Source organism: Vanacampus margaritifer, chromosome 3 (assembly GCF_051991255.1).
Source record: "Vanacampus margaritifer isolate UIUO_Vmar chromosome 3, RoL_Vmar_1.0, whole genome shotgun sequence".
NCBI classification, from domain to species: domain Eukaryota; kingdom Metazoa; phylum Chordata; class Actinopteri; order Syngnathiformes; family Syngnathidae; genus Vanacampus; species Vanacampus margaritifer.
In genome coordinates this window covers 3,697,501-3,725,208 of record NC_135434.1, presented here as the reverse complement: position 1 = coordinate 3,725,208, position 27,708 = coordinate 3,697,501, and the positions used below count along the sequence as shown (strand labels likewise).

At 43.1% G+C, this 27,708-nt stretch overlaps 3 protein-coding genes across 7 annotated transcripts in view; 1 reads left to right on the top strand and 2 right to left on the bottom strand.

Moving 5' to 3' along the window:
* Window positions 1-486: 486 nt before the first annotated feature.
* On the bottom strand, window positions 487-6,045 carry pmpca (peptidase, mitochondrial processing subunit alpha). The gene is made up of 13 exons (XM_077560228.1): window positions 5,966-6,045; window positions 5,256-5,458; window positions 5,100-5,179; window positions 4,880-4,962; window positions 4,702-4,796; window positions 4,525-4,625; window positions 3,557-3,820; window positions 3,357-3,449; window positions 3,086-3,204; window positions 2,131-2,221; window positions 1,990-2,052; window positions 1,772-1,916; window positions 487-1,209 (listed from the first exon to the last, which is right to left on the bottom strand). The coding sequence occupies exons 1-13, from the start codon at window positions 6,010-6,012 to the stop codon at window positions 1,040-1,042; spliced, it is 1,554 nt and encodes a 517-aa protein (XP_077416354.1). The 5' UTR covers window positions 6,013-6,045; the 3' UTR covers window positions 487-1,039.
* A 1,043-nt stretch (window positions 6,046-7,088) lies between these two features.
* Window positions 7,089-23,770, top strand: LOC144048347 (uncharacterized). The gene is made up of 12 exons (XM_077560211.1): window positions 7,089-7,170; window positions 7,363-7,477; window positions 9,554-9,705; window positions 12,064-12,215; window positions 12,305-12,458; window positions 13,592-13,745; window positions 13,820-13,938; window positions 14,142-14,547; window positions 15,003-15,157; window positions 21,565-21,634; window positions 21,711-21,882; window positions 21,988-23,770. Exons 3-12 carry the CDS (start codon window positions 9,627-9,629, stop codon window positions 22,441-22,443), a joined length of 1,917 nt encoding a protein of 638 aa, XP_077416337.1. The 5' UTR covers window positions 7,089-7,170; window positions 7,363-7,477; window positions 9,554-9,626; the 3' UTR covers window positions 22,444-23,770.
* ptgs1 (prostaglandin-endoperoxide synthase 1) overlaps window positions 23,751-27,708 on the bottom strand; it is a 20,278-nt gene continuing 16,320 nt past the window's right edge. For all 5 annotated transcript variants that reach the window (XM_077560205.1, XM_077560206.1, XM_077560207.1 and 2 more), the window contains 5 exons: window positions 27,070-27,153; window positions 26,493-26,739; window positions 26,126-26,412; window positions 25,895-26,042; window positions 23,751-24,884 (listed from right to left, as the gene is read on the bottom strand). In XM_077560205.1, coding sequence (XP_077416331.1) covers window positions 24,535-24,884; window positions 25,895-26,042; window positions 26,126-26,412; window positions 26,493-26,739; window positions 27,070-27,153 — 1,116 coding nt within the window. In that variant the 3' untranslated portion in view covers window positions 23,751-24,534. The remainder of the gene's footprint in view (window positions 24,885-25,894; window positions 26,043-26,125; window positions 26,413-26,492; window positions 26,740-27,069; window positions 27,154-27,708) is intronic.

The following is a 27,708-nucleotide window of genomic DNA, read 5'->3' as shown; positions in this document are numbered from 1 at the left end:
ATTAAAAAAAACATCAGAAAAATGTTTGTTTAGGGTGGGGAGGGATTAATAGGATTTTCATTCATTTCAATGGAGAAAGATGATTTGACTATGGCATGAGAATTACTTAATTACTTAATCTTTGTTTTTGATAAAGAGATGATACATTATTTTTCTGAAAAGAAATTCACTTGATCATAAACTTAAAATTTGAAATCTAAGATTAAAAATTTGATTCCAAACAAAATAGGTCTTTGTTGAAAAAAAAACACAACATTATTCTTATATTGTTGCTATCTATGTGATCCTTGGTTTCTCCTCTGAACCCAAAAAGCTTGAGAACTCCTGCCTTTATCTTACGATTGTTTTCACTTGTCCATGTAGTGAAACCCTCAATGGTCTTTAATTTCCATGAAAAAAGTAAAAAGTGCCTGTTTGAATCTCCTCAGGATCTCATTTTCTACAGAAGCACGAGAATAAATTTTTTTATTTTTTTTTTTAAATGTCTCAAGGGAGAAAATGTTGCTTTTATTGAACAGTTGATGTCCACATTTCAGTCAACGATAAAAATGCGACATCTTGCCTGAGATGTCCATTATACAGCCATACAAAGTGTTCTTTGTCCATACACACATTTTCCACCATATTCTCCATATTGTCGGTGCTGATGTTGATTATGCACATGGATGGCACAACACTGAAGCTAGGGGGCGCTATAACCTTGTCAGAAATCTGCACAGCCTCAGTTAAGCCAATCCAGCAGTGTATTCTACGTTTTTAAAAATACTTTTGATTCATTTCATAAAGTTTAAAGACCCAAGTTCACAAGTAGCCATTCTGTTGCGATCCGATCCCTTCTTCCTTATTTGTGCGGCGAGAGGCAGTGGAGTCTTTCATTTAATTGCGCGACAGGTTTTTTAGTTGACTAATTTTTTTGGTCAACTCCACGTGAAGCACAGAGAAAGAATAAATACTAGCTTGTATTACAAGAAACTTACTGTCGACTCCAGGTTATAGTGCGCACCCGGAGAGTTCAGTGTGAGTGTCCGTTTTGTTTCCTTTATCGGAAGAGGCGGTAGGTGCGCGGCAGCCGTCCGTCTTTGCTGGACAGGGCGGCCTGGATGTGCTCGTAGGACGGCAGCTCCGTCAGGTCTCCCAGCGCCGCCACGGCCGGCTTGCTGCGCAGCATCTTGGCCGTCACTCGCTTGATGTCGTCCGCCTTCACCTCACCTGCAATGACCCCCCCCCCACCACAAAAAAAAAATCTCAATTTATCATGCAGGAGCAAATAGATTTTTTGTCTCCCTCTTTCCGTATCATATATTTTTTCATATTTAAAGTTTAATTTTTTTTCTTATTACACTTAATTTTATTTTTTTCTTATTTACAAAAATAGAAGTGTTTGTTGTGTATTTATTGCAGATATATTGATAAAATGTATTTCCCTTAAGGAATTTATATAGAATTAGTTTAATATTTAAAAAAATTTATACAGTTATTACAGACTTTTTTTCCACATTAAAATTGTTTTAATAAATTAAAAAAAATTTTTTTCTTATATTAAAAAAAATATTTGTCTTTTCATTTACTTTTAATTAAAACATTTTAACCAACAATACAGTAACCTATAGAAATTCACTGCCAGAATTTTTTAGATAGTATTTTTCCCCCCCATTATTTTGTGAGATTTTTTTCCCTTAATTTTTGATTGGTTTTACTTTTAACAAGGAACAGACATACCACCCCCCCCCCCCCCACACACACACACACACTCACTCACTCTTGTACTCACTTATAAGCGCGCAGAGCTCATGCGGCAGCTTTCTCTTGCCCGTGGAAAGCACCTGGCGGCCGACGTCCTCGAAAATGACGGGCCGGGCCTCCAGGTTCATCATCAGCATGGACTTAAGCTGCGTCTTGGCACGCTCCAACTCCATCTAAACTCCCCCAAATAAAAGCATGTTAACGATTATTTCTTTAAAAACACTTGAGTCCAAGCCGTGCTCCGACCTCTCCTGCCGTTCCCGCCATCTGAATAAACTCCCGCGTTATGATCTCCACCATTTCGCGAACCTGCGGGTGCGGGTAGAAGTCATGAGCATGAACGGAATGGGTTCCTTTCTGTGACATTGTCGGGAAGTCGGTGGCAACCTGTCGGGGGTCCGCGCTGGCGTGGATGCACAGCAGGCCGCTGTCCTCGTAGCTGTGGTGGTACGACGTGGCGTTGTACATCCAGTGATGCCTTCAGGAAGCGCGCAACAATCACAACACAAAATACATGCAAAATTAACATGAAAATCATTTTAAGATGGAGTGCGCCCATGCTAGGTCACAATATATCGTGATTATACAGCAATAGAGACAAGTGACGATCAGTAATCAAAATACAGTGTTCCCCCGCTATAACGCTGTTCACTTTTCGCGGCCTCACTGCATCGCGGATTATTTTTTAGTGCAATTTTGCATGCATTTTATGTACCTATTTTTAAGAAATGATGAAGGTTTGAACATTGAGAATGTTTAAACGAGAGAAATGTGAGAAAATGTAAATGCCTTGATGAAAAAAAGTGTAAAGGGTGAGGGGTTTTTAGAGCCTTAAAACATTTATAATAAATGGGTTTGCGGATTTCAATCATTGTGGGTATTTTTCAGAACCTAACCCCAGTGAAAAACGAGGGAACACTGTAATAAACAAAAACTACAAATAAAATCAATTACACAAACTCCGAAAAAAAAAACAGGCACCAATGAAGAACACAAAAGAAAGGAAATTAAGAAAAAACAATGAAGCACAAACACAAAACAACAACCCAACGCCCCAAAAATACAACCAACAAAAACACTAAATATAAACAAGCACACAACAAATACAAAAAACAATGAACACCACCCAAAAATAATAATAATAAAATAAAAATAATTAAAACAAAAAATACAAACACTTAAAATAAAAACTAAAACTAAACCAAACACACAAAAATAAAACAATTAAAAACATTTGATCACAAAATCAAAATTAAAAAAACATGAACATATCTCTTTTCTCTACAGTATTAAGTCCCCATCATTTTTTATGAACGATGAAATGAATGAAAGTTTGTGGTACCTGTTGAGGACGTTGAGGTAAAGGCGCGTGAACATGCCTTTGCCGGGTCCGCCCGCCGAGAAAGAACCGCCGCCGCCCATCATCATATTGAGCACCGCCAACGGGATGAAGTCGTCCTCCTGCACAGACACAAAAAAACCGCACACATAAACTCCCAAAATAAAAAAATAAAGATAGATTTTTTTATTAAAAAAAAAAATAGCACAAAACAACAATCGAATGATTAAAATAAAATAATGTCATAGTAATGATGAAAGTAAGGTGGCAGCACCAGGTAGGAGCAGGTCTCCAGTCCGATCATGATGTGTGTCAGTTCAGGTATCGGCGTCGGTCCGAGACTCACGTCTGACATGTCCTTTTCCATCTGAAACATTCATTATTATTATTATTATTATTATTATTATTATTATTATTATTATTATTATTAATATTAATTTCACCCAGCAAGTGAGGAAGTGCAACGCGAGTCACCTTGACAATCCCTCCCGTGTACTGCGCCACGGAGCGGTCGACGGGGGCCGGCGCGGTGTCGCCCCACACGGGCCGGACGCCCAGCAGATAGCGGCGAGCGCACGCCACCAGTAGCTCGTGCTCCACACCCACGCCGGCCAGGACCATGCGCTCGGGCCGGTAGTAGCCCGACAGGTAGCCGTGCAGCATCGCCTTGTCGATTTTATCCACGTTGTCCGGCGGGCAGAAACGCGGAAGTCCCACAGTGTTGCCTCGGTACGCCGCCTAGGACCGCATGCGCACAATATTACACCTGACGGCACTGCGCACGGACAACATTTACAAATAAGGCTTGTGATACTTTTTTTTTTTTTTTTTAAACCTGTATAGCCCACTGAGCGACAGAGGTAACAAATGTTGATTTTTTTTTTTTTTGCTCAGGGTTTGTTCAAGGTTGCAAATACGTTCGCCAACGGTTTCAATGGTTGCGGGCAGTTTTTTCTTGTCGCCGAGAAATTTTAGACATGTTCAAAACTTGTTTGCGACGAGAAAAACAGTGGGCGGCCACCATTTGTGACCTTGAACCAACCCCGTTTTTTTTTTTAAATCACACAAAAAAATTAATCCAAACAGAAACAAATAAAAACACACAAAAAAATTTGCCCCACACAGAAAATACCCCCCCCCCTCAAAAACAAATACAACTGTAACCAACACAAAAACCCGCAACCTAAAACAAAAATGAAAAATCATAAAACAAACAGAAAGCCACAAAAAAACCACAAAGGAACAACAAAAAAACAAAACAGAAACCAACAAAAACATACAAAAAAGCCCCCACAGAAAGCAAACAGAAACAACTACAAGCAAAACAGACACTAACAAAAACGCGGCCACAGAAACCAACAAAAACAACAAACGTATACAAAAAAAACAACACAAAAAAAAACCTTGTATTGCTCCGTTAACAGAACAAACGTTTGACTCACGGCGTGAATCATCTCTGTGAGTAACGGCTCGGGGTCCGGCCGCATGTTCAGGTCCTCCAGCTCGAACCGAACCGCCATCCTGGTCATCTCCATCTCCTCGTCTGGACGCAAAAGACACGCGGTCAGAAACGCCGCCCCCCCCCGATTGGCCGAGATCTTACGAGGCGGCCGACTCACCCAGCAGGCGAGGCTGCAGGACGGCGTCGGCCAGGAGGCTCACCACCGTGTCCACGCCCTTCACCTCGGCCGACACCGCATACATCGTGGTGTCCCTGAACACAAACGACAATGCCAGCGTTAATATTACAGCAAAAAAATAAAATAATAAAATAAAATTATAAATTGGTGACGATACCTGGATGTTTGGCAGTCACAAATCCCTCCATGTTTCTCCAGCGTGAGCAGAATCTCATCCTTACTCCCGTACTGAGCTGTGGACTACAAAGATGGCCGCAGTCAGATATGACGATGAAGACAATGGCCAAAAAGAGTAAACATTAGTCACACCACATGACAATTTATTTAAATAAAATAAAAATAAAAGTGTCTTACCAACAATAAAACAAAGTACTTACAGAAAAGGCAAGTTTTTCCAAGAAGTGTGCTATTCCGCTGGGGTACTTTGCTTCATGTCTGGATCCAGAGTTGACTAATACTAGGGGGGTGGGTCATTGTTTAGTTAAAATGAGGCACTATAAACACATGATTAGCATTTGACAGTGGCCACTTACTCCCAACGGTGCAGAATTGCCCAAACTTGTTTTGCGAGGCAACCTTGAGGCCGTTTTCTAACGTGGTGATCTTGGTTTCGTATTTTTCTTGGCCATCCACGGACGCAAAGACGGGCTTGGGGATGCCGGGCAGTGGCGAACACAGCGAGATGTTGGGGTAGCCTCCACCGCTGCTGTACTTTCTGTATGCCGCTATGCCAAACCTGGTAGGAAATATGACACAGAATTATGATAACTATCACTTTTTTTCACAGGAATTACTACATTCTCAATATTCCCCTATTAAAACTTGATTCATGCATTTACACATTTTTAATCTTGTACAATGACTTCATTCACGTATTGCACAATTTTATTAATTCTCTATATTTACCCCTTTTATGAAATACAATATACTGAATTATCATGGCACTAAATATTGATAATTTATCCCCGAGCAGACTTTAACAGATACTGTTCTAAATTTAAATATGCATTCTCGACATTTATAAACGTTAAAAAGCAATATAAGAGCATAGCGACACTGACAACTGGAAATTAGCATCATGCTAACTTTCGAAGCTCACGCTACGCGACCACAAATGCTGCACGGCACCCAAGTCAGACCACGACAACTCAATCGCTACACAAAACGTGCCGTGTCACGCATTTATCTGAAATACGGCCACGTTTAGTCTGTGTTTAGGCTTTTAAACAACGTAGTCTGTTACCGTTGAACACGATTCCAGGTTCGACACCGGGACATGTGAGCCGCCATCTTGACTTCCCCGAAAGACGGTGCTTTGACCGGGAGGAGGTTTAGTAAGTACTTCCGGTTTGACAATTCTTAATTTATGACGTTTCGAATAATAAATTAAATCTATTTCTAAACAATTACACATTTTCTTTATTGATTAGTAATAATTTAAAAATATATATTTTTTTAATGTTTAATTTTCTAACGAATAAATTATAAGTAAACAAAAAATAAGTTCTATTATTTCAAGAGTCATTATAAAATGACTCAACTCATACACACATGTAGTTGTGTTAAGTATTTATATATACTGTATATTTTTAATTAATTTAATGTTGTTGTTGTTTTTTACTATCTGTATAAAATAAAAATGATTCAGAGCCGATTTATAATTTACAACTTTTCTGGAAAATATAATACATTTATGGATGACATCAGGAACACATGTACCAATGAGAGCCAAAACAAAATTCGCATCAAAAAAATTTAATTCACGGGATAATAATGCTTTTTCAACACCATGTTGGTTGTAGTTTGCTGTGGTTCCTAATATTGTAGCCGAATATGGTATGGACGCTGCAGCTCCTTTGCCTGCGCTGAGGTTGTTTGATGTCGTCCTCAACCCGAGCGAGCGTGTGACATTCTACCTTTGTCCGCTTTTAATTAAAATCAGTGCTGGGCCAGCATGACTATAAATGGCTGCATTTGTACTTTCAATTTCCATGCCATTATGCTGAGCGCGCCGGCGGACATTTCCATATGCAAGGCAGTGGGAGGCAAGTATGGCAAGAGAAACACACTTCTTCCCCCCAAAAATATTTATATATACCTTTAGCATCTTATGCTGGCTATAAAAGTGACAACGCTTATGAAGACACAAACAGAGATGAGTCTAATTGAATCAAATAAATGTGCGTCCCTGGTGCTAGGTGCCAATATCAGGGCCATTAACCCTCATTAAGCCTCCATGATCGTTAACCTACTTTTTGTGCAAAGTGCACTTCAACTAATGAGCGCCATTATCGATCGCAGTCTGAGGGTAGGTAATTAAGTAGATGGGTAGCTTGGCATAGGTAGGTTAGTTAGATGGGTAGGTACTGCAGGTTAGTTGGTTAGTATTTAACAGATGGATGTTTAGGTAGATGGGTGTATAAGAAGGTAGATGAATCGGGTCAACAGGTATGTATTCATGTTATTTGTCAACACTCCGAGAACAATTTTATGATTTTAGGTTTCTGTCTTTTTTTATTTTTTGCACGTCTAGGTGCATAAAAGAAGAGCTTACAAAGGAGGGCTTCTTTTTTTGCGCTTCAGCATTACAGCTGTTGGCTTGAAAGAACACTCATGTGTGTGTGTGTGTGTGTGTGTCAGCTGTTTATCGGGACCCTCTCAATGAGCGAGTGCATCAAGAGGACAGTGGGTCCGTACACAGAAGGTCGACACCGCGGGTCCACAAAGACCACGCAGGCAAAGACTTCACTATTTGGTACGTATTCCACTATTAATGTGTGTGCATGTTGTGTATCGTGTGTATTATTACCATGATGGATCTTAAGAATGGGAGATGCTGCAGTCAAAAGAGTTAAGTGTGCAGGTGGAGGATTTCCAATTAGCAAGTAGAGATGTTATTGACATGCTAACAAGTGTAAATGATGTGTTGTGAGTCATACAAATGGACACCCACGCGCACTTAGCGTTAAGCTAGCAGCCACCAGGCCAGATGACTCAAGACCAACAATGCAGTCTTGTCTTGCTTTGTGTGAGGCCCCACAATGTTGTGCACTTGCCCTGTGAGATTGCATTCGCCCTCACATTCATCGAATCGTCTGTTCAGCTTTCCACTTATTGTATTGATGGTTCACTCACTCATCCGTTTGTTGACTTACTAATGCTTTCACCCAATCGTGCAGACATTTACTCACTCAAGCAGCAATCCTTACATACTAGATCCATCCGTCCATCCCTCCATCATTCAATCCATCCACCCCTCCATTATTGAATCAATCATCCATCCATCCACCCATCCATCCATATATGCATTCATCCACCCATCAATAATCCATCCATTCATCTGTCCAGTTGTCCATCTACAATCATTTCCCCATCCGGCCTATCATCTATCCATCTTTCCATTCTACCACCCATCCATCCATCTATCCGTCCGTACGTCCATCCATTAATCCATCATCCATCCCTCCACCCATCCATGATTGAATCAATCATCCATCCATCCATCCATCTATGCTTTCATCCATCCATTCATTCATATGTCCATTCGTCCATCAATAATCTATCAATTTCCCCATCCATCCATCCATCATCCATCCATCTTTCCATTCTTCCACCCATCCATCTATGCCTCCGTCCATCCATCCATCCATCCTTTCCTCATCCATCCATCCCTCCATCATTCAATCCATCCATCCATTATTGAATCATTTATCCACCCATACATACATACATCTGTCTATGCATTCATCCATCCATCAATTATCCATTCATTCATCTGTCCATCTATAATCTATTTCTATGCATCATGTTCCCATCCATCCATCATTGAATCAATCGTCCATCCATCATCTGTCCATTCATCCATCAAAAATCTATTCATCATTTCCCCATTCATCATCATCATCCATCTTTCTATTCTTCCATCCATCCATCATTGGCTCAATCATCCACCCATCATCCATCCATCTTTCTATTCTTCCATCCATCCATCATTGGCTCAATCATCCACCCATCATCCATCCATCTTTCCATTTTACCACCCATCCATCCATCTATCCATCCGTCCATCCATCCTTTCCCCAACTGTGCATCCCTCCATCATTCAATCCATCCATTCATCCATCCATCCTTCATTGAATCAATCATCCAGCCATCAATTATCCATCCATTCATTCATCTGTCCATTCATCCATCAATCTAGCCATCATTTCCCCATCCATCCATCATCCATCCATCTTTCCATTTTACCACCCATCCACCCATCTATCCATCCTTTCCCCAACTGTACATCCCTCCATCATTCAACCTCCATCCATCATTGAATTCATCATCCATCCATCCTCCCCATTCACCAACTTACCCATGCCTTCACCCACTCATTCATCTCTTCCAGCTTCACACCTCTCCACCCTAACCCATTCATTTCCAAACAAAGCTCCCCTGAGCTAGATCAAAACTGTGCTTTCTTCAGTGTCATGCTAATGTGACATTACATAAGGCAAAAAAAAAAAAAAGTGTGCTCCATCCCTTACATGGAGACGGCGAGAGAGCGCGCCATGAAAGCCTATAGGATCAGACGCCGGCGAAAGAGAAGATGTTGATGTTGCCGGTACAAAGCTCGGCAACCTCGTTTCATGTCATTTCCATTGAGGGCACAGTGCACTCTATAAAGGGGCTGGCCTCATTCACCCAGCAAAGAGGACGAATGGAGAAGGATGGATGGATGCATTTTTGAGCCCAAATGCAGATCTAGGAAGTGTTCATGGAGCCCTTTAAAATTATATATTAGTGGATATGGTTTGTTGCTTATTGACTTTTGACCTCACTACAGTACCTGATTTTCATCCTGGATATAATGGCTGAAGCTGGCTGGTGGTTTCCTGACGGTGGAGTTCTGCAGTAGGATGCGCATCTGCCCTCCACAGATGATTCCCGGCCTCTGCTTTGTCGTCCTGACCAGTCTGACAGTCTCGTCCCAGCTGGGTGAGTTCGCTCAATGCGGTTCATTGTTGTTCCCACAGAACAGAAAGAATACAGTATTATATGCTTGTGAATATTTGTGTAGGCTGTTTGTATGTGATGCTGCTCCACGCGTGTTATGGTAGTAGTTGTTTAAGTTTATTAACTATTATAATATCCATGCTATTTTCCGTTAGCCTGTATCACATGACACGCTTCTTTGAGCTTTGTGCTTCTGGCGATGCTAAGCTAACAGCCATGCTTTCCATTAACTTAGATGGGACTGTCGCCCCTGCCAACATGGCCGCCACATTGGTGCGCTTTTTAAGCCTGCTCAAGTCTACTGTCAAATCTTTCTCTCTAATGTTGATAAGGAAGTATTATATGACACACTCCTTTGAGCTTTGTGCTTCTGGCGATGCTAAGCTAACAGCCATGCTTTGGCCGCCACATTGGTGCACTTTTTAAGCCTGCTCAAGTCTACTGTCAAATCTTTCTCTCTAATGTTGACAAGGAAGTACTGTACTATATGACACACTCCTTTGAGCTTTGTGCTTCTGGCGGTGCTAAGCTAACAGCCATGCTTTCCATTAACTTAGATGGGACTGTCGCCCCTGCCAACATGGCCGCCACATTGGTGCGCTTTTTAAGCCTGCTCAAGTCTACTGTCAAATCTTTCTCTCTAATGTTGATAAGGAAGTACTATATGACACACTCCTTTGAGCTTTGTGCTTCTGGCGATGCTAAGCTAACAGCCATGCTTTGGCCGCCACATTGGTGCACTTTTTAAGCCTGCTCAAGTCTACTGTCAAATCTTTCTCTCTAATGTTGATAAGGAAGTACTATATGACACGCTCCTTTGAGGTTTGTGCTTCTGACGATGCTAAGCTAACAGCCATGCTTTCCATTAACTTAGATGGAACTGTCGCCCCTACCAACATGGCCGCCACATTGGTGCATTTTTTAAGCCTGCTGTAATCTACTTTCAAATCTTTATCTCTAATGTTGATAAGGAAGTACTATATGGCACGCTCCTTTGAGCTTTGTGCGTCTGGCGATGCTAAGCTAACAGCTATGCTTTCCATTAACTTAGATGGGACTGTCGCCCCTGCCAACATGGCCGCCACATTGGTGCGCTTTTTAAGCCTGCTCAAGTCTACTGTCAAATCTTTCTCTCTAATGTTGATAAGGAAGTACTATATGACACGCTCCTTTGAGGTTTGTGCTTCTGACGATGCTAAGCTAACAGCCATGCTTTCCATTAACTTAGATGGAACTGTCGCCCCTACCAACATGGCCGCCACATTGGTGCATTTTTTAAGCCTGCTGTAATCTACTTTCAAATCTTTATCTCTAATGTTGATAAGGAAGTACTATATGGCACGCTCCTTTGAGCTTTGTGCGTCTGGCGATGCTAAGCTAACAGCTATGCTTTCCATTAACTTAGATGGGACTGTCGCCCCTGCCAACATGGCCGCCACATTGGTGCGCTTTTTAAGCCTGCTCAAGTCTACTGTCAAATCTTTCTCTCTAATGTTGATAAGGAAGTACTATATGACACGCTCCTTTGAGGTTTGTGCTTCTGACGATGCTAAGCTAACAGCCATGCTTTCCATTAACTTAGATGGAACTGTCGCCCCTACCAACATGGCCGCCACATTGGTGCACTTTTTAAGCCTGCTCAAGTCTACTGTCAAATCTTTCTCTCTAATGTTGATAAGGAAGTACTATATGACACACTCCTTTGAGCTTTGTGCGTCTGGCGATGCTAAGCTAACAGCCATGCTTTCCATTAACTTAGATGGGACTGTCGCCCCTGCCAACATGGCCGCCACATTGGTGCGCTTTTTAAGCCTGTTGTAATCTACTGTCAAATCTTTATCTCTAATGTTGATAAGGAAGTACTATATGACACGCTCCTTTGAGCTTTGTGCTTCTGGCGATCCTAAGCTAACAGCCATGCTTTCCATTAACTTAGATGGAACTGTCGCCCCTGCCAACATGGCAGCCACATTGGTACGCTTTTTAAGCCTGCTCAAGTCTACTGTAAAATCTTTCTCTCTAATGTTGATAAGGAAGTACTATATGACACGCTCCTTTGAGGTTTGTGCTTCTGACGATGCTAAGCTAACAGCCATGCTTTCCATTAACTTAGATGGGACTGTCGCCCCTGCCAACATGACCGCCACATTGGTGCGTTTTTTAGCCTGCTCAAGTCTACTGTTTGCTGATGGCGCCACATCGCCATTTACTGGCCTTGTGGCTGATTGCGACTAATTCTTGTAGATTTTCAGATTTTGTTAGCTACTATACAAAGGGGGGTTCGAGTGAACTACACACTATTTTATGTCCACATGTTCCCTATGCTTGGTGCTTGGTCAGGTTTGGAGGAGGTGTTCTTTGGTCCACGGGATCAGACGGTCAAAGAAGGAGAGGAGGCCTCCTTCCGCTGCGTGTCTGGCGAAAGCTCGTCCCCCGCCGCCATCCTGTGGATCAAAGATGGCGACGTTGTCACCACAGGGAGGCAAAGCCAGGTACTGCATGTCTGACCACATAACAAGCAGGAAGTTGATTTATACGAGGAAGCTGTTGAGTCTTTGTGCGTTTCCTGCATCCCTTTCAGGGGGAATACGGTGGCGGGCGTGAGAAGAAGACGTCGGGAACGCTTCATCTGGTCAACGTGAGCGTGGCGGATGGCGGCACGTACGTGTGCCGCACCGTCAACCCTTCGCTCAACATCAGCAGGAAGAGCAGGCCGGCCAAGCTCACCGTGCTCGGTACTCAACACGCTTGCACGGTGCCGACTTTCTGCTGCTTTGGATTAGGAAGACAAGAAATAGAACAAGAAAAAAAATCGATTATTTAATTAAAACCTTATAAACCTCAACCCTGGTTTAAAAACCAGGATTTGAATCCTTAACCCTGGTTTGTAGGCTTGAAACCATAACCATGTTGAAACCCTGTTTTACAACACTAAACATTGTTTGAAACCCTAATCCTGCTTGAAACCATGATTTGAGTTCCTAACTGAGGTTTGAAACCCCAAACCTGGATTTACACCATACCTTGAAAACCTAACCAATCTTGAAACCCTAATTTGAAACGTTAACCCTTCTTTGAAGCCCTAGTCCTGGCTTGAAACCCTTATTTGAGTCTCTAAGGAAGGTTTGAAACCCCAATTTGAACATTAATCCAGGCTTGAAACTCTTATTTGAAACCCTAACCTTTGCTTGACACCCTGACTTGAAACCCCAATCCTGTCTTGAAACTCTTGAGTTGAGTCTTTGAGTCACAAGCTGAATTTTGAAACCTTAACCTTGTCTTGACTCTCCATCTTTAAATCATGATATTAAGTCTCTATCTGAGATTTGAAACTTTAACTCTGGATTGACATCCTACCATAAAACCCTAACCTTTGCTTGAATCTGTTTGATCTCTAACTGAGGTTTAACTCTTTGACTGCCAAAAACGTTAAATAACGTTTAGTAAAATCCTATGGAGGAGTGCCAAAGACGTTAAAAGACGTTTTTTTTTTTTAACAGAGGTGAAACTAACCATTTTCTATTGTTGATTACTGAAAAACGGAATAAGGTAGAAACAAACTTTTTTTTCTGATGAAAGATGAGAGTCCAATCTTTCATTTGGTAGTAAGTGCGTTTCCATAGTCCAAACACATATTTTTCTGTGGACCTTGAAAGATCAGTCAAAAATGCTTAAATCGGCTGGCACCCACGGCATCCTTTTTCTGAAAACGTCTGGCAGTCAAAGAGTTAAAAACCTACTTTGAAACATAAACGCTGGAGACCTTCATGTGAAACTGCAATCCAGGCTTGAAACCCTCATTTGAACCCAAGGTTTGAAACGATGACTTGAAATCCCGATCCTGTCTTGAAACCCTTTCCTGGTCTAGCCGCCCCTTCAGTGACCTTGCGCCCCCCCGCCTTAACGGTGTCCTTGGGGGGCCGAGCGTCGCTGCACTGCGAGGCGTCGGGCGAGCCCCCGCCGACCATCAGCTGGCTGAAGAGAGGACGCTCCAAGCAGACGGGGGCTACGATGACGTCGGGGTGAGTCGACGCGGTCGTCACTATGCGGCGTTTGAATAAAGTTTTTCCAGGTTTGAATGGGATTTTTCTCACAGCACGAGGAACGCCACGCTCCACATCGAGTCGGCGCGCAGCTACGATGAAGGAACATACGTGTGCGCCGCCGCCAACGAGCTAGGTCGCAGTCAAGGCGCGGTCACGCTCGCCGTCGCGGGTACGAGCTGGTATTCCGTCTAGCAAGTTTTAACCTAGAGTAAAATTTGTTAACACCTTTTTAATACCCTTTGTTCGAGTTTTAAGCCTGTATTAGGGTTTCAATCGAGAGTTATAGTTTCAAACTAGTGTTTAAAGCTATGGTTGGGTTTGCTTGAACTTGAATTGAAGAGTTTGCAGCATTTGAGCTTTGACTACTTTCAGGCTCGCTGTCCTCGTCCGTCCCCCCACAACTCCGGTCCACGAGCGTCCCTCCGGGAGAGCCTTTGGTGACTCAGGTGCAGCCGCCCATGCTGCCGCCACCCCCGTACCCCAACTTCCAACTGGAGCTCCCTCAGCAGCCCGAACCCCAAACGGACAATCGTCCCACCGCGCGAGCATCAACGCACCCACCCAACATCCGAGTGACCGAATCTTCTCCAGTCCAGATCGAAAACTCTCTCCAAAGGCCCCCTTCCGTTCGCACCCGTCCCCCAACTCCGGAACCTGCCCAAGTCCATGGGCCCGATGCTATCGGTGGGCGAAATGGAAGCCGGCAGAATCAAACGACTAAAGATGAAGATGAGCAGAGGAATGCGTCGCAGTCGCCGACCACCAGCAATGACCCTCGGTAGGTGGACACGACAGAGCATCAATGGGATCAAGGTGCCGATAATCCCGCCTTGAAACCCTCATTTGAAACCCCATCCCTGGCTTGAAATTGTGTTTTGAAACCCTAACCCAAACATGAGTCCCTAACTTAAAAACATAACCCAAGTTTATGGTTATGGTTTCAAACAAAAGTCATGGTGTCAAAATCGAGTTTATAGGCAGGATTAGGCTTTCAAAGTAGGGTTTGAAATCCGGGATTCCCGAAAAGGGGAATTTCAAACTACGGTTGAGTTGGGGTTTCAAGCCTATTTAAGGATTTCAAAGTACTGCTTGAGTTTCAAGGTTAAGGATTTAAAAGGGAGAGTTCAAGCCTGCTTCGCTTTTCATTTTTTTGCGCCATCTGCTGGACGCATTGCAGCATTGCGCCACTTTCCCAACTGACGCTTGCCTTCTTGTTTGCCTTTCCGGATCCAGGGTGACTCCGGAGTCGCCTTCTTGGCTGCCCGTCTTGGAGAAACACGACGTGCCCATTGTGGTGGGCGTGGGCGTGTCCCTGGCCTTCATCTTCATCACCGTGGCCTTCTACTCCGTGGTACAGAAGAACGAGCCGGCGCTCACCGGACGTACAGGTCGGGAACTACAGAAATTTGGATTGCTTTATCTTCAAGGTTGGTTAAGGAAAGTAAGTGGATGGGGTGGGTCCAATTCTGGTACCTTTTGGTTCCCGGGAAAAGGTGCAGTTGCCAGGTTCGCTCATGAGAGTGTGTCCTTCAGTAAATGAGAAGTGAAGGCCGCATTTGAATGTAGGCCAAGTGTGGCCCAAAAAATACGCAACAAAGGAAAACTGTATTTGAAGGCATTCAGTGGGTGACTACGAAAAGCAAAAAGGGACAAAGGCTGCATTTGAAGGCATTCCAAGAGTGGGCATGAATCAAAATAATGGCCTTCAATAAATGACAAAAGGAGGCCAATAGCAGGTTAAAAAAATAACTGACAAAAGTAGGACATATTTAAAGGTCTTCAGTGTATGGCTATGAAGGGCGCCATTGAAAAATAAATGACAAAAAATTGCTGTATCTGAAGGCCTTTGATGGGTGGCTATAACAGAAGAAGTGACATAAAGTATCCTGCAAAAACAGCAAAAAAGTTTGCATTTGAAGACCTTTCAAGTGTGACCATGAAGGACAGTAGTGATGTGACCCTTAAAAAAAAAGAAAAGAAGACTCTGTTTAAAGGACTTCACTGGGTGGCTATTTCTGCCAGAAATGTCAAAAGAAGGCTGGATTTGAAGGCAATCAAGTGGTAGCCATGATGTATAGTAGTTGTGTATCCTTAAAACAAACAAAACAAAGTGATTTTCATGAAGGGCCTCATTTGTGAAAAATATCCTGCAAAAATGGCACACAAAAAAAGCCACATTTGAGGGTCTTGAAAAGGTGGCCATGAAGGAAAGTGGTATTGCATCCTTAAAAAGAAATAAAGAAAGATGGCTGTATTCAGACTCTCAATGGGTGCCTAATAGGGGAGTTTTGGTTTAAAGTATCCTTGAAGAATGTCTTAAGAAGGATGCACTTGAAGGCATTCCATGGGCGACGATTAAGAATAGTGTCAGTGTACCCTTAAAAAGTACATTACAAAAGAAGGCCACATTTTAAAAAGACCTTTGAATAGCTGCACTGGTGCGAACACTTCAGGTACGATGTGTGCACGGAAAACCAGAATAACCTGAAGAATATGTTGCGTTGCGAGCTGCTGCTTCCCGGCAAACGCATTCAGGTCTGGTAGTTGGCCGCCAACATGGTTGCTTTGCAGTCTTACCCAAGGGAGATCGTCCTTTTGGTGCTGTGTAGCTGCTTGGTCTTCCCGCCTGTTGGCGGCGTAGACGTCGACCCCGCGATCTACTGCCAAAGTTGCCTACTGGCAGCCAAAGAAATCGAGAAAACAATGCAAGCTGCTCGTCCTCGAAAACGTCGGGAGGCTCTCAACGAACTCATGCATGACATGAAGGTGTGCAGCGTGCTGCCTCCCTGCGAGGGATTTCGCCAAGACGAGCTGGCCTCCGCCTGCGTGAAACTCTTCGAATCCCACTACGAGGACTTCTATTTGGCTTTGATGAGTCGCGGACCGTATTTGTTGGACAGCATCCTTTGCTATCAGAAGTCTACGGCGTGTGAGGGTGTGGAAGAAGAAGCAGGAGAGGACGAGGACGAAGGACAGGAGACTTCTGGGGATATCGAAAGCAAATTGGTGGATGAGCGCGCTGATGCTTCTCTCAGCGACAACAAGGAAGAAGTAGTGAACATTGCTCAACATTCCTCGATGACACCAAAAGATGAGTTTTGAAAAAAATTGCGACAATTTTGATGTAGGAATAAAAGGTTTGTGCATTAAAGCATTCTGAAAAAAAAAAACATCACGTGTGTTGCATTTGAAGGTGTTCTAAAGGTGGCCATGAAGGATGGTAGTAGTGTATCCTTAAAAAACAAAAGCAAAACAAGGCCTTATTTGCATGCCTTTGACTGGTGGCTATGAGGGGCAGTATTAGTAGGTATCTTGCAAAAATATCAAAAGGAAGCTGTATTTGAAGGCATTCTAATGGTGGCCATGAAGGATAGTAGTGAAGTGTCTTTAAAAGCACAACCACAAAAACACGTATTTGAAGGCCTTTTATGTGTGGCCAAGAACAATAGCAACATTAAATACTCCAGAAAAAAAAGAGAGAAAAGACCACATTTGAAGGCGTTCCAATGAGACCATGAAGAATGGTAGTGTATCCTTAAGAAAACAAACAAAAGATCATATTTTAAGGCCCGCGACAGGTGGCTATGGAGGACAGCTGTGGTGTCAAGTATCCTGCAAAAACATTAAAAGAAGGCTGCATTTGAAGGCATTTCTACGATAGCCATGAAGGATAGTAGTGGTGATCCTTTATTTGAAACAAGAAAGAAGGCCCACTTTGAAGGCCTTCAATCGGTGATTATGAAGGGCAGTATTAGCATAAAGTATCATGTAAATATGGCTAAAGAAGGGCACAGTTGAAGCCCTTCAAAGTGAGGTCATGAAGGACAGTAGTGGCGTGTCCTTGACAAATGACAAAAATGACAAAAGTGTGCCATGTCTGAGACATTCAAATGGTGGCTATGAAGTGCAGTAGTGGTGTAAAGCATCCTGCAAAAAATTCAAAAGAAAGCTGCATTTGAAGGCATTCCTGCAGGATAGTAGTGGTGTATAATAATAATAATACTAATACTGTAATAAAAAAGAAGGCTCTATGAAGGGCAGTGTCTAAGCCCTGGGTTGCAATGAAGGACAGCAGTGGTATAAAATATCCAGCAAAAATGTCAAAGAAGGCTGCATTTGAAGGCATTGTAAAGGTGGTCATGAAGGATAGTAGTGGTGTATCCATAAAAAAACAAAATAAGTCTTCTGTGGTTTGCTATGAGGGGAAGAAGTGACATAATGTAGGTTATCCTGTAAAAATGTCAAAGAAGGCTGCATCTGAAGGCATTGTGAAGGTGGTCATGAAGGATGGCAGTGGTGTTTCCATAAAAAAAACTAAATAAGTCTTCTGTTGATTGCTATGAGGGGAAGAATTGACATAATGTAGGTTATCCTGTAAAAATGTCAAAGAAGGCTGCATCTGAAGGCATTGTGAAGGTGGTCATGAAGGATGGCAGTGGTGTTTCCATAAAAAAACAAAATAAGTCTTCTGTTGATTGCTATGAGGGGAAGAAGTGACATAATGTAGGTTATCCTGTAAAAATGTCAAAGAAGGCTGCATCTGAAGGCATTGTGAAGGTGGTCATGAAGGATGGCAGTGGTGTTTCCATAAAAAAAAAACAAAATAAGTCTTCTGTTGATTGCTATGAGGGGAAGAATTGACATAATGTAGGTTATCCTGTAAAAATGTCAAAGAAGGCTGCATCTGAAGGCATTGTGAAGGTGGTCATGAAGGATGGCAGTGGTGTTTCCATAAAAAAACAAAATAAGTCTTCTGTTGATTGCTATGAGGGGAAGAAGTGACATAATGTAGGATATCCTGTAAAAATGTCAAAGAAGGCTGCATCTGAAGGCATTGTGAAGGTGGTCATGAAGGATGGCAGTGGTGTTTCCATAAAAAAACAAAATAAGTCTTCTGTGGATTGTTATAAGGGGAATAAGTGGCATAATGTAGGCTATCCTGTAAAAAATGTCAAAAGAAGGCTGCATTTGAAGGCATTGTAAAGGTGGTCATGAAGGATAGTAGTGGTGTATCCATAAAAAAACAAAATAAGTCTTCTGTGGTTTGCTATGAGGGGAAGAAGTGACATAATGTAGGTTATCCTGTAAAAATGTCAAAGAAGGCTGCATCTGAAGGCATTGTGAAGGTGGTCATGAAGGATGGCAGTGGTGTTTCCATAAAAAAACAAAATAAGTCTTCTGTTGATTGCTATGAGGGGAAGAATTGACATAATGTAGGTTATCCTGTAAAAATGTCAAAGAAGGCTGCATCTGAAGGCATTGTGAAGGTGGTCATGAAGGATGGCAGTGGTGTTTCCATAAAAAAACAAAATAAGTCTTCTGTTGATTGCTATGAGGGGAAGAAGTGACATAATGTAGGATATCCTGTAAAAATGTCAAAGAAGGCTGCATCTGAAGGCATTGTGAAGGTGGTCATGAAGGATGGCAGTGGTGTTTCCATAAAAAAACAAAATAAGTCTTCTGTGGTTTGCTATGAGGGGAAGAAGTGACATAATGTAGGTTATCCTGTAAAAATGTCAAAGAAGGCTGTATCTGAAGGCTTTGTAAAGCTGACCATGAAGGTAAGTATGTGCGCTTAGAAAATAGACGGTCCGTAAGGGTTAACATCACTGAAAAGTATGCAAGGAACAGTTAAGCGGTAACCAGAAAAACCTGACGAATCTGTTGTCATGTCAGCTTGCGATTCCCTGCATACGCATTCACAAGTGCTTGCGATCGGCCAGCATGCTTGCTTTGCAGTCTCGCGCCATGACGGCGCTCCTCCTCACGCTGTGCGGCTGCCTTCAGGTCCTCCTGCACGTTCACGCCGTCGACGTCGACGTCGCCGGCAGCGTCAGCATGGACCGCGAGACCTACTGCCACAGTTGCCTCCTCGTGGCCAAAGAGTTCCAGCAAGCCCTGCGAGTGCCCTCGGTCCGAAAGCGGCGAATCGAAACCGACTACCTCATCATCGAAAACCAAGTGTGCAACCAACTGCAAGGCAGCAAGACTTTCCCCAAAGTCAAGCTGATGGCCGCCTGCAACAAACTCCTCGACTCCCACTACGATGACTTCTATGCGGAACTCGTGCACGGCAAAAAGAACAGAATGGACCTCCTTCTTTGCTACGAGAAGTCCAACGCGTGTGTGGGGGTGAAGGAAGCGGAGAAGCCAAAGACAGAACCCGCTAAGGACAAGCCCGTTAGGATCGTACCTGTTAAGAACAAGACCGCTAAGGTCAAGCCGGCTAAGGGCAAGTCCACTAATGGCAAGAACAAAGTCAGCAAGGAAAAAGTGTTGAAAAAAGATGAGTTGTGAAACGAGGAGAACCTTTGTTGAACCGTTGATCATCATCAGCACATTAAAATTTGTTGTAACAATTTCATTGATGGGAGTATTTATTCTTGCCCGTTGTGGACACGAAGGACAGTAGCAGCAGATCCTTCAAGTTCAAATAAATGTCTTGTAAAGCCGACACACCACCGAGACGTGTCGTTCGCCAGTCTGCCGAAATTTATTAAAAGGAAAAATCGGTAAGTATATAAAATGAAGCTTCACAATCCTAAGAAAGAAAAAAAGACATTGTCTCTGCACTCGGGTGCTGTGGGCGTGTCCGCTGAAGGCACTAAAATTACTTGCTCAACTGCTAACTGTCAATCAAACAGCTCGCATCTGAAAAACAGGTTCGGGTTTGCTACTTTGTCTAAGACAGGAACGACAAAATAGATCTGCTTCAAGGCCTTCGGTGGCGGGAATGTATCCGACCAGGTTGTTGCAGAGTTTCTCAACGTTGTGACAATGAGGCACTCTAAAGTGGTCAGGCCAGCCTAACGCCCCGCCAGGTCCACATCCTGGCTGGCAAGCAGAGGAGGCAAATCCAGGTCCAGAAAGTAAAAACCCTGCCACAGTTTGGCTTTAACCGTTGATGCAGGTAAACAAGCACCATGGGAGCTAGCTAGGGAGCTAGCTAGCTAGCACCTGAGGCAAAACCCGACGGTTTTTACTTTCTGGACCTGGATTTGCTACCTCTACTGGCAAGTCAGACTATTAAAAAAAAAAAAAAAAACTTGTGGCATTTCTGCCTTTCTTACAGTGACAAATATGCACTCACAGACGACAACAACGGGGCGCTCTAAAGCCGTTAGACCAGGTGCAGCCTGCCAAATCGGATTTTCCCTTTCTTTGTTCATTTTGCGGTGTTATTGACTTCTTAAGGAACAGCGCTACTATCCTACACAGCTACCTTTTGACTTCCTTCGAATGCACGCTGCTTTTTTTCATTTTATTCGAGGACACACCACCACTTTCCTACGTGGTCACATAGAGCAGGCCTTCAAATGTTGCTGTCTTTTGACATTTACTTTTAAAGGTAACACAGCTACTATTCTATATGGTCACATTTGGAAAACCTTCAAATGCAAGCTTCTTTTTCTCATTGCAGGACACACCATTATTGTCTTTAATGGACAACACACCACTATTCCCTACGTAAAAACATGAAAGGCCTTCAATGTTAGCCTTCCATTGTCATTTGTTTTTTAAGGATACACCAGTACCGTCCTACATGGCTAGCCTTCAAATTCAGCCCTATTCTTATTTATGGTAACTGACTTGACCATCCAAGGAATGCCTTCAAATGCAGCCTTTTTTTTTCTAGTTTACTGGAGGACACATTAATATTCCGCCCTTCAGGTGCAGCCTTCTTTTCCCTCTACCACCACCTTTCTAAAAACAAGGTAGCATTTGAAGGATTGTGAATTCCTTCAAATGCAGCCTCCCAAAGACTACTGCACACTTTTCCCGTTCTCTCCGACAGCCCAGAGGAACCTGGGCGTCCCCGCGCGTCACGCGGAGCGCCACTCCGCAGGACGGCCGTACGAAAACCGGTACGCGGAAAAATATTGACCCGAAAGGTCCCCAAAACGCATTGCGATAATCTCACATTCCGACCGGCGTGTGCAGGGCCTTCGAAGACGACGAGTGCTTGGCGGTGACGGAACACAACGCCAACACGTCAGACACCCGAGCGAGACCTCCGGGACCGAGTTTGGTCTCGGTGCAGATGGAGCCCACATGCGAGGACCCCCGCTCGGTCACCGTGGAGACCTACCCCGAGCCTGTCGTGGATACCAAGGTAGGTGGAAAAAGTACTTGAGTACCGGTAAAACCACTAAGGTTGTTTTTTTTATATACCTTGAAGGCAATCATACCTACAATAGACTTTGCTTCCCTATCCTAGATTGATCACAGTGAGGAAGAGATTGAGGATGAGGAGAAGGGCCACGCCCCTCCCAGTACTCCGCATTCTCCCAGCTTGCAGTTGACAGAAGAGGCGTGGCCCAACATGGCGGCAGACAACCGGAGCCTGTGCCAGGACACCCTGCCTCCCCCGTCCTCCTTACCCTCACCCTCGCCTTCCCCGCCCGATACCGGCCTGCGGTCCTCGCTCACCCTGCGGGGGGCCGAGGCTCTGGCGGCCCCCGTCCGCCACAGCCTCAGCGTGTCGCACGGGGGCACCCCACTGATGATCTCGCACCACGTCTCGGTGGGACACGCCACCGTGGCGGTGGACGTTCGTTTTTACCCAGCAGGGGGCGCCGCCGTGGCGGCGGCGGCGGCGGGCACGAGCGTTGCCACTTCTACGTTGGAGAACAAGAAGGAGGACGACAAGGCCAGACTCCAGCAGAACAAATGAATTCTTAACTCTTTGACTGCCAAAAACGTTAAATAACGTTTAGTAAAATCCTATGGAGGAGTGCCAAAGACGTTAAAAGACGTTTGTTTCAAAACAGAGGTGAAACTAACCATTTTCTATTGTTGATTACTGAAAAACGGAATAAGGTAGAAACAAACTTTTTTTTCTGATGAAAGATGAGAGTTCAATCTTTCATTTGGTAGTATGTGTGTTTCCATCGTCCAAACACATAATTTTCTGTGGACCTTGAAAGATCAGTCAAAATGCTTAAATCGGCTGGCACCCGCGGCATCCCTTTTCTGAAAACGCCGGGCAGTCAAAGTTAATAAGCCGGAGGGTAGACATTTTTCCAAGGATGCCCTCATCCAATCATAATCGATTATTTAAATTAAAACATTTTGGATCCATTTACGGCTCCACCAACACTCTAAAAACAGATAGATAAAAAAATAACCCAATTATGGGTCAATTTGGCCAGACTTTAATTAACTCATTCACTGCCATTGACGGTTATAAATGTCAAAAATTCATTTGAACTATTTCTATTAGTTTAACATTTTTTTCCCACTTTTGTTAACAAGAGTATGAAAACCTAGATTTTTTTATTGTACATTTAGAACAGATATAACATTTGTGATTAATCATGAGTTAACTCGTAGTCATGCAATTAATTAAGATTTTAATCGCCTGACGCAAATTTTTTATTGTAATTAATCGCATGACTTCAATAGTTAACCCACAATTAATCATAAATTTTATATAAATTCTAAATGTACAATATATTTTTTGTGGAATTTTTTTAAACTAATAGAAATAGTTCAAATGAATTTTTGACGTCAATAGCCGTCAATGGCAGTGAATGAGTTAATTAATTTAAAAACCCCAAAAGTTGCGTCAAATGAATAACCCACAAAACAACGCATTTCTTTGTAAAGATTTTTACCATATGATTTGTTACATTTTCACGACATTACATTGTTGCAATTAATGTATATTACGTGATGTTAATATTGATTTCTTTGAGTTAGCAGTTGATGTCAATGAAGTTTGAAATGTGTTTTTGAATGTTTCGTAATCCAGCCAAGGACTTTTTGAATATCGCAAATTTTTATGCCAGTTGGCATCACCGTTTGTTTCAGTTTAGTGTCACGTACAAAGCGGACTGACTGTTAATATCTTTTTAAAAAGACCAAAAGGGCGGCGACGAGGGGCCACAACCACGCTTGTGTAACATGTAATGTTCATTATGTTGTGTTATTTTTGGACGGTGAGTGCAGATTTGGAGGCATGCTGAAAAGGACATAAAATGCAATATTTGCTCTGCTTTGCATTTATTCCAGGATCATTTGTATTTGGACAAGACAGAAATAAAGATGAAATATCATGAGACTTCTTTTGTGGCGCTCCTTATGATAGACACGCCTTCTTCATATCAAGTTGCTAAGTGAAACTAGCCACGGGGGTTGAATTTTGATTTAAGTAAACTTCTTTGCAAGAACAAAACAAAATGGCCGCCGTCCTAATTTATTTACATTTCATGCTACTGAGTGCAACTGTTTTTTTGGCGTTACATTTTGGAGAGAAAAAAATTCCGGGAGGTGACACCAAAATGGCTGACTCCCTCCGTCTTTTTCCAGACGAGAATTTTTTTCTGGATCTCCGCATGACAAGACTTGCATACTAAATTTCATGTTGCTAAGTAAAATGTGAAAAACCTACCAAGCCGATTTTTGTGTCTCTCTTTAACTCTTTGACTGCCAAAAACGTTAAATAACGTTTAGTAAAATCCTATGGAGGAGTGCCAAAGACGTTAAAAGACGTTTGTTTCAAAACAGAGGTGAAACTAACCATTTTCTATTGTTGATTACTGAAAAACGGAATAAGGTAGAAACAAACTTTTTTTTCTGATGAAAGATGAGAGTCCAATCTTTCATTTGGTAGTATGTGTGTTTCCATAGTCCAAACATAATTTTCTGTGGACCTTGAAAGATCAGTCAAAAATGCTTAAATCGGCTGGCACCCACGGCATCCCTTTTCTGAAAACGTCTGGCAGTCAAAGAGTTAAGCGATCTTGTCTCCTACTTAGATGAGTTAAAGCTCCTCAGCTCTCTTGATCTTGACCTCCTCCCCCTTTTGGAGAGGAACTTGGAAGCCGACGTAGGGACACCACTTGCTGTTGAGGCACACCAATTTCTCCAGCGTGGACGTTTTGACCAGGTCGAAGCCCACCTCCCCTCCGAAGGTGCTCGGCTTCCAGTATTCGGGTGAGCACAGGGGGTTGCCCAGCAAGCCCTTCAGGGAGAAGGGGGCGCCCATCTCTACCATGCTCTCTCCAAAGATGGAGCCCGGACGCGGCTTCTCCAGGAGGATGCCCGGGTAGAATTCCAGGGCGTCGATGTGCTCGTAGTACTCCAGCAAACCGGCCGCAATGTCCTCGTCATCTATTTGGGAAAAGTAGAAATATTCTTGAGCCGGATACATTTCACACTCTTGAATAAAGTGTAATTTTACATCCACTACAGTAGGGGGCAGTGGTGCTTTCTTTGTTTGAGCGTGGGGAAGGGGTATTAGCTCATCTGCAGAGGTGTGATGATAACAGTTTGATAGACAATTGATACTATTTATAGTCGCGGACGAGAGTTGGGAGGTCGCGAAATATGCGACAATAGCAAAGACTTATCAATGTAAAATGAAATCACAGACACACTGCTGGTCTGATTGTAACCAGAGATTTTAAATAACATCATTGACAGGTAGCATTTTATCTTTAGCATAGCATCCAACAATACACTACTGCCAACAAAATCTGTGAATAACTGGTCATCTTACTTATTAGTAAAGACTAGAAACAGACAGACTCTTCCTTCATTTCATACCGTAGATTACATCATTATATAAGTCTGGCTACAGACAGTTAGCGTATCTTATCTTCAAGTCACCGAATGGAGAAAATTCCATTTCGATTCGCTACTGCCACCTGTGGCCGCAAAATGAAACTGCACCCTTCTTCACATACACAACGTGCGCACATGATGTCACATCCGCAGACAGAAGGTGGGAAATTCAAAAACGAATCCAGTCTGAAAACTATTAGCAAGAGGCTTGCAGGAATACCCATTGTGAACAGCTAAGGTGTTAATCTACTAATTAGAAGATGTTTCCGTCATAAATGGTCAAATAATAAGGCGATTGTAATGATATTTTGGGCCAAATTGTTACAGAGAGTAGCGTTAAATAATAGAAACACCCATCTTAGCTTAGCATAAAGACAAGAAATAGCTTGGACGAACCTTTCATTTATTGTGTCATAAATAGCATTGTCAAAGAAACAGCTGGCGTGACTCCACCTACTTGTCCGACAATAAACGATAACAATATCAGGCTGTTGACAGTTAGCTTAAGTTAGCTACAAACAGCTAACATCACTCTTTGTACTTGTCATATCGTGTACCTGTAAATTCTCTGAATGAGGTGTAGGGCCTCAACTTGAACTTCTTCCTATATTCGTTGAAGGGCTGCATACGCGTCTCTCTGGATTCTCGGATCACCATTTCGGTCACTCCGAGTACCGCTTTGTGAGAATTTCGACCTCCACATACCTGAAAAAAAAAAACCATCAACAGGACATGTTATGACGGGGGAACTCGTACCTGGTAGGAGTTGATCATTCGTATTCTCCTACCTGTCCCGCTGGCTGCCGCGAAAAAGCGTCCACCAGCTTCTCCACGCCGTAGTGCAAAAGAAGCGAGGTGTTAAAGGAGAAGTCCGAGTGCGGAATGTCGTCGCCGTCCACGTGGAAGCTGTCCGGCATCAGCGGGTGCCAGTGGTACAGGTGGCAGAACTCCAGGGCGATACGGTTGCTGTACTGGAAACGATGGCCGAAGAGCAGGGAGGGATCAAACTTGAGTTTGAAGAGGTAGCCGCTCAGGTGCTGCACGTACTCTTCCGTGATAATCTTGATGATCTCACCTGTAGAGGTGAAGAAGAAGAAGAGATGCATTATGAAAAAATTAATTCATAAAAACCTGGTGGAAACTGGTCCTCGGTACCGATGACAATAAGCCTGGCGGTTTGGAAGAGCTGCTCGTCATCCCAGCTGGGATGCGCCGACTTAAGGACGTCGCACACTCGGTTGTGCTCCCTCAACCACAAGGTGGCGTACAAGGTCAGGCCCGGCAGCATTCCGAAGAGCTCATGACCGATCGCTAATCTCTGCTCTGAGGAGAAGCCTGCTGGGTACACCATGTGAACGGGGGCCTCGGACACCGTCGGGGGGTACACCTCACCGTTCACTAGCTGCCGACACATCAAATACAAGAGCACAAATTTCATTCAACCATAAATTCACCTAGACACCGAGTAGGGATTTCTCTGCCAACTGTGAGCCAAGCTAGCTATAATAGCATAAAAAAATTGAAACTAAATATATGATATATTTCCTAAATTGGTTACCGGGGTAGACTTTTAAACATTTTGGTCTTGATCTGTAAAAGTTTTGAAACTACTGGTCTAACCGCTCCCACAAAATTCTCGTTTGACAAGCTAGCCGCGCAGGTTACGTGGTGATGCTAGGCTAACAGCTAATGGCAGATTTTTGCCAAAATGGAAACACTTTTTCTGGTTTACCTGATATTTCAGCTTTCCGTCCTTGTGAAGACGAAGTTGCAACTGCCGTGCCAGCGTATTGCCGTAGATGTTGCTTGCATCCACCTGCAAACAAAGAAATAAACTAACAAATAGCAACTTTCCTTTCAACAAATGCTGAATTGAAGGCAATTTAAGTTGTTGGAGACTACTAGGACCTGAATGGTTTCCTGTCCCAGAAAGTTGAATTGAAGGCAACTAGACTGAATTTTAATGAGTCCAGTTGCCCTTAACTCATTCACTCCCAGCCATTTTCACTCAAGCCACGCCCCTTCATTCCCGGCTATTTTACAGGATTTCGACTCATTTTGAAAGGCCCACAGAATATTGTGTTCTATTGCTATAAAAACATGGAAGCTACCAAAAGAAAGATTGGTCTCTTCTCTCACCAGAAAAAAAAGTGCATTTCTATCCGTTTCCGTTTTGCAGCAATTAGCTTTAGAATATAGCTAAGTTCCATCATTATCTCATTCACTGCCAATGACGGCTATAGACGTCAAAAATTAATTTGAACTATTTCTATTAGTTTACCATTTTTTTCCCCACTTTTGTCAACTAGTGTATGAAAACATTTAGAACAGATATAACATTTGTGATTAATCGTGAGTTAACTACTGAAGT

Bases quoted from the DNA above. Each gene is read 5' to 3' on its own strand.
- pmpca (XM_077560228.1), bottom strand. From the start codon at position 6,012: ATGGCGGCTCACATGTCCCGGTGTCGAACCTGGAATCGTGTTCAACG. The intron at 4,797-4,879 runs GTATCGTCACCA...GTTTGTGTTCAG, and splicing joins TGTGACTGCCAAACATCCAG to GGACACCACGATGTATGCGG. The intron at 1,917-1,989 runs GTCGGAGCACGG...GGGGGAGTTTAG, and splicing joins TGGCGGGAACGGCAGGAGAG to ATGGAGTTGGAGCGTGCCAA.
- LOC144048347 (XM_077560211.1), top strand. From the start codon at position 9,627: ATGCGCATCTGCCCTCCACAGATGATTCCCGGCCTCTGCTTTGTCGTC. The intron at 12,216-12,304 runs GTACTGCATGTC...CATCCCTTTCAG, and splicing joins CCACAGGGAGGCAAAGCCAG to GGGGAATACGGTGGCGGGCG. The intron at 13,939-14,141 runs GTACGAGCTGGT...GACTACTTTCAG, and splicing joins GGTCACGCTCGCCGTCGCGG to GCTCGCTGTCCTCGTCCGTC.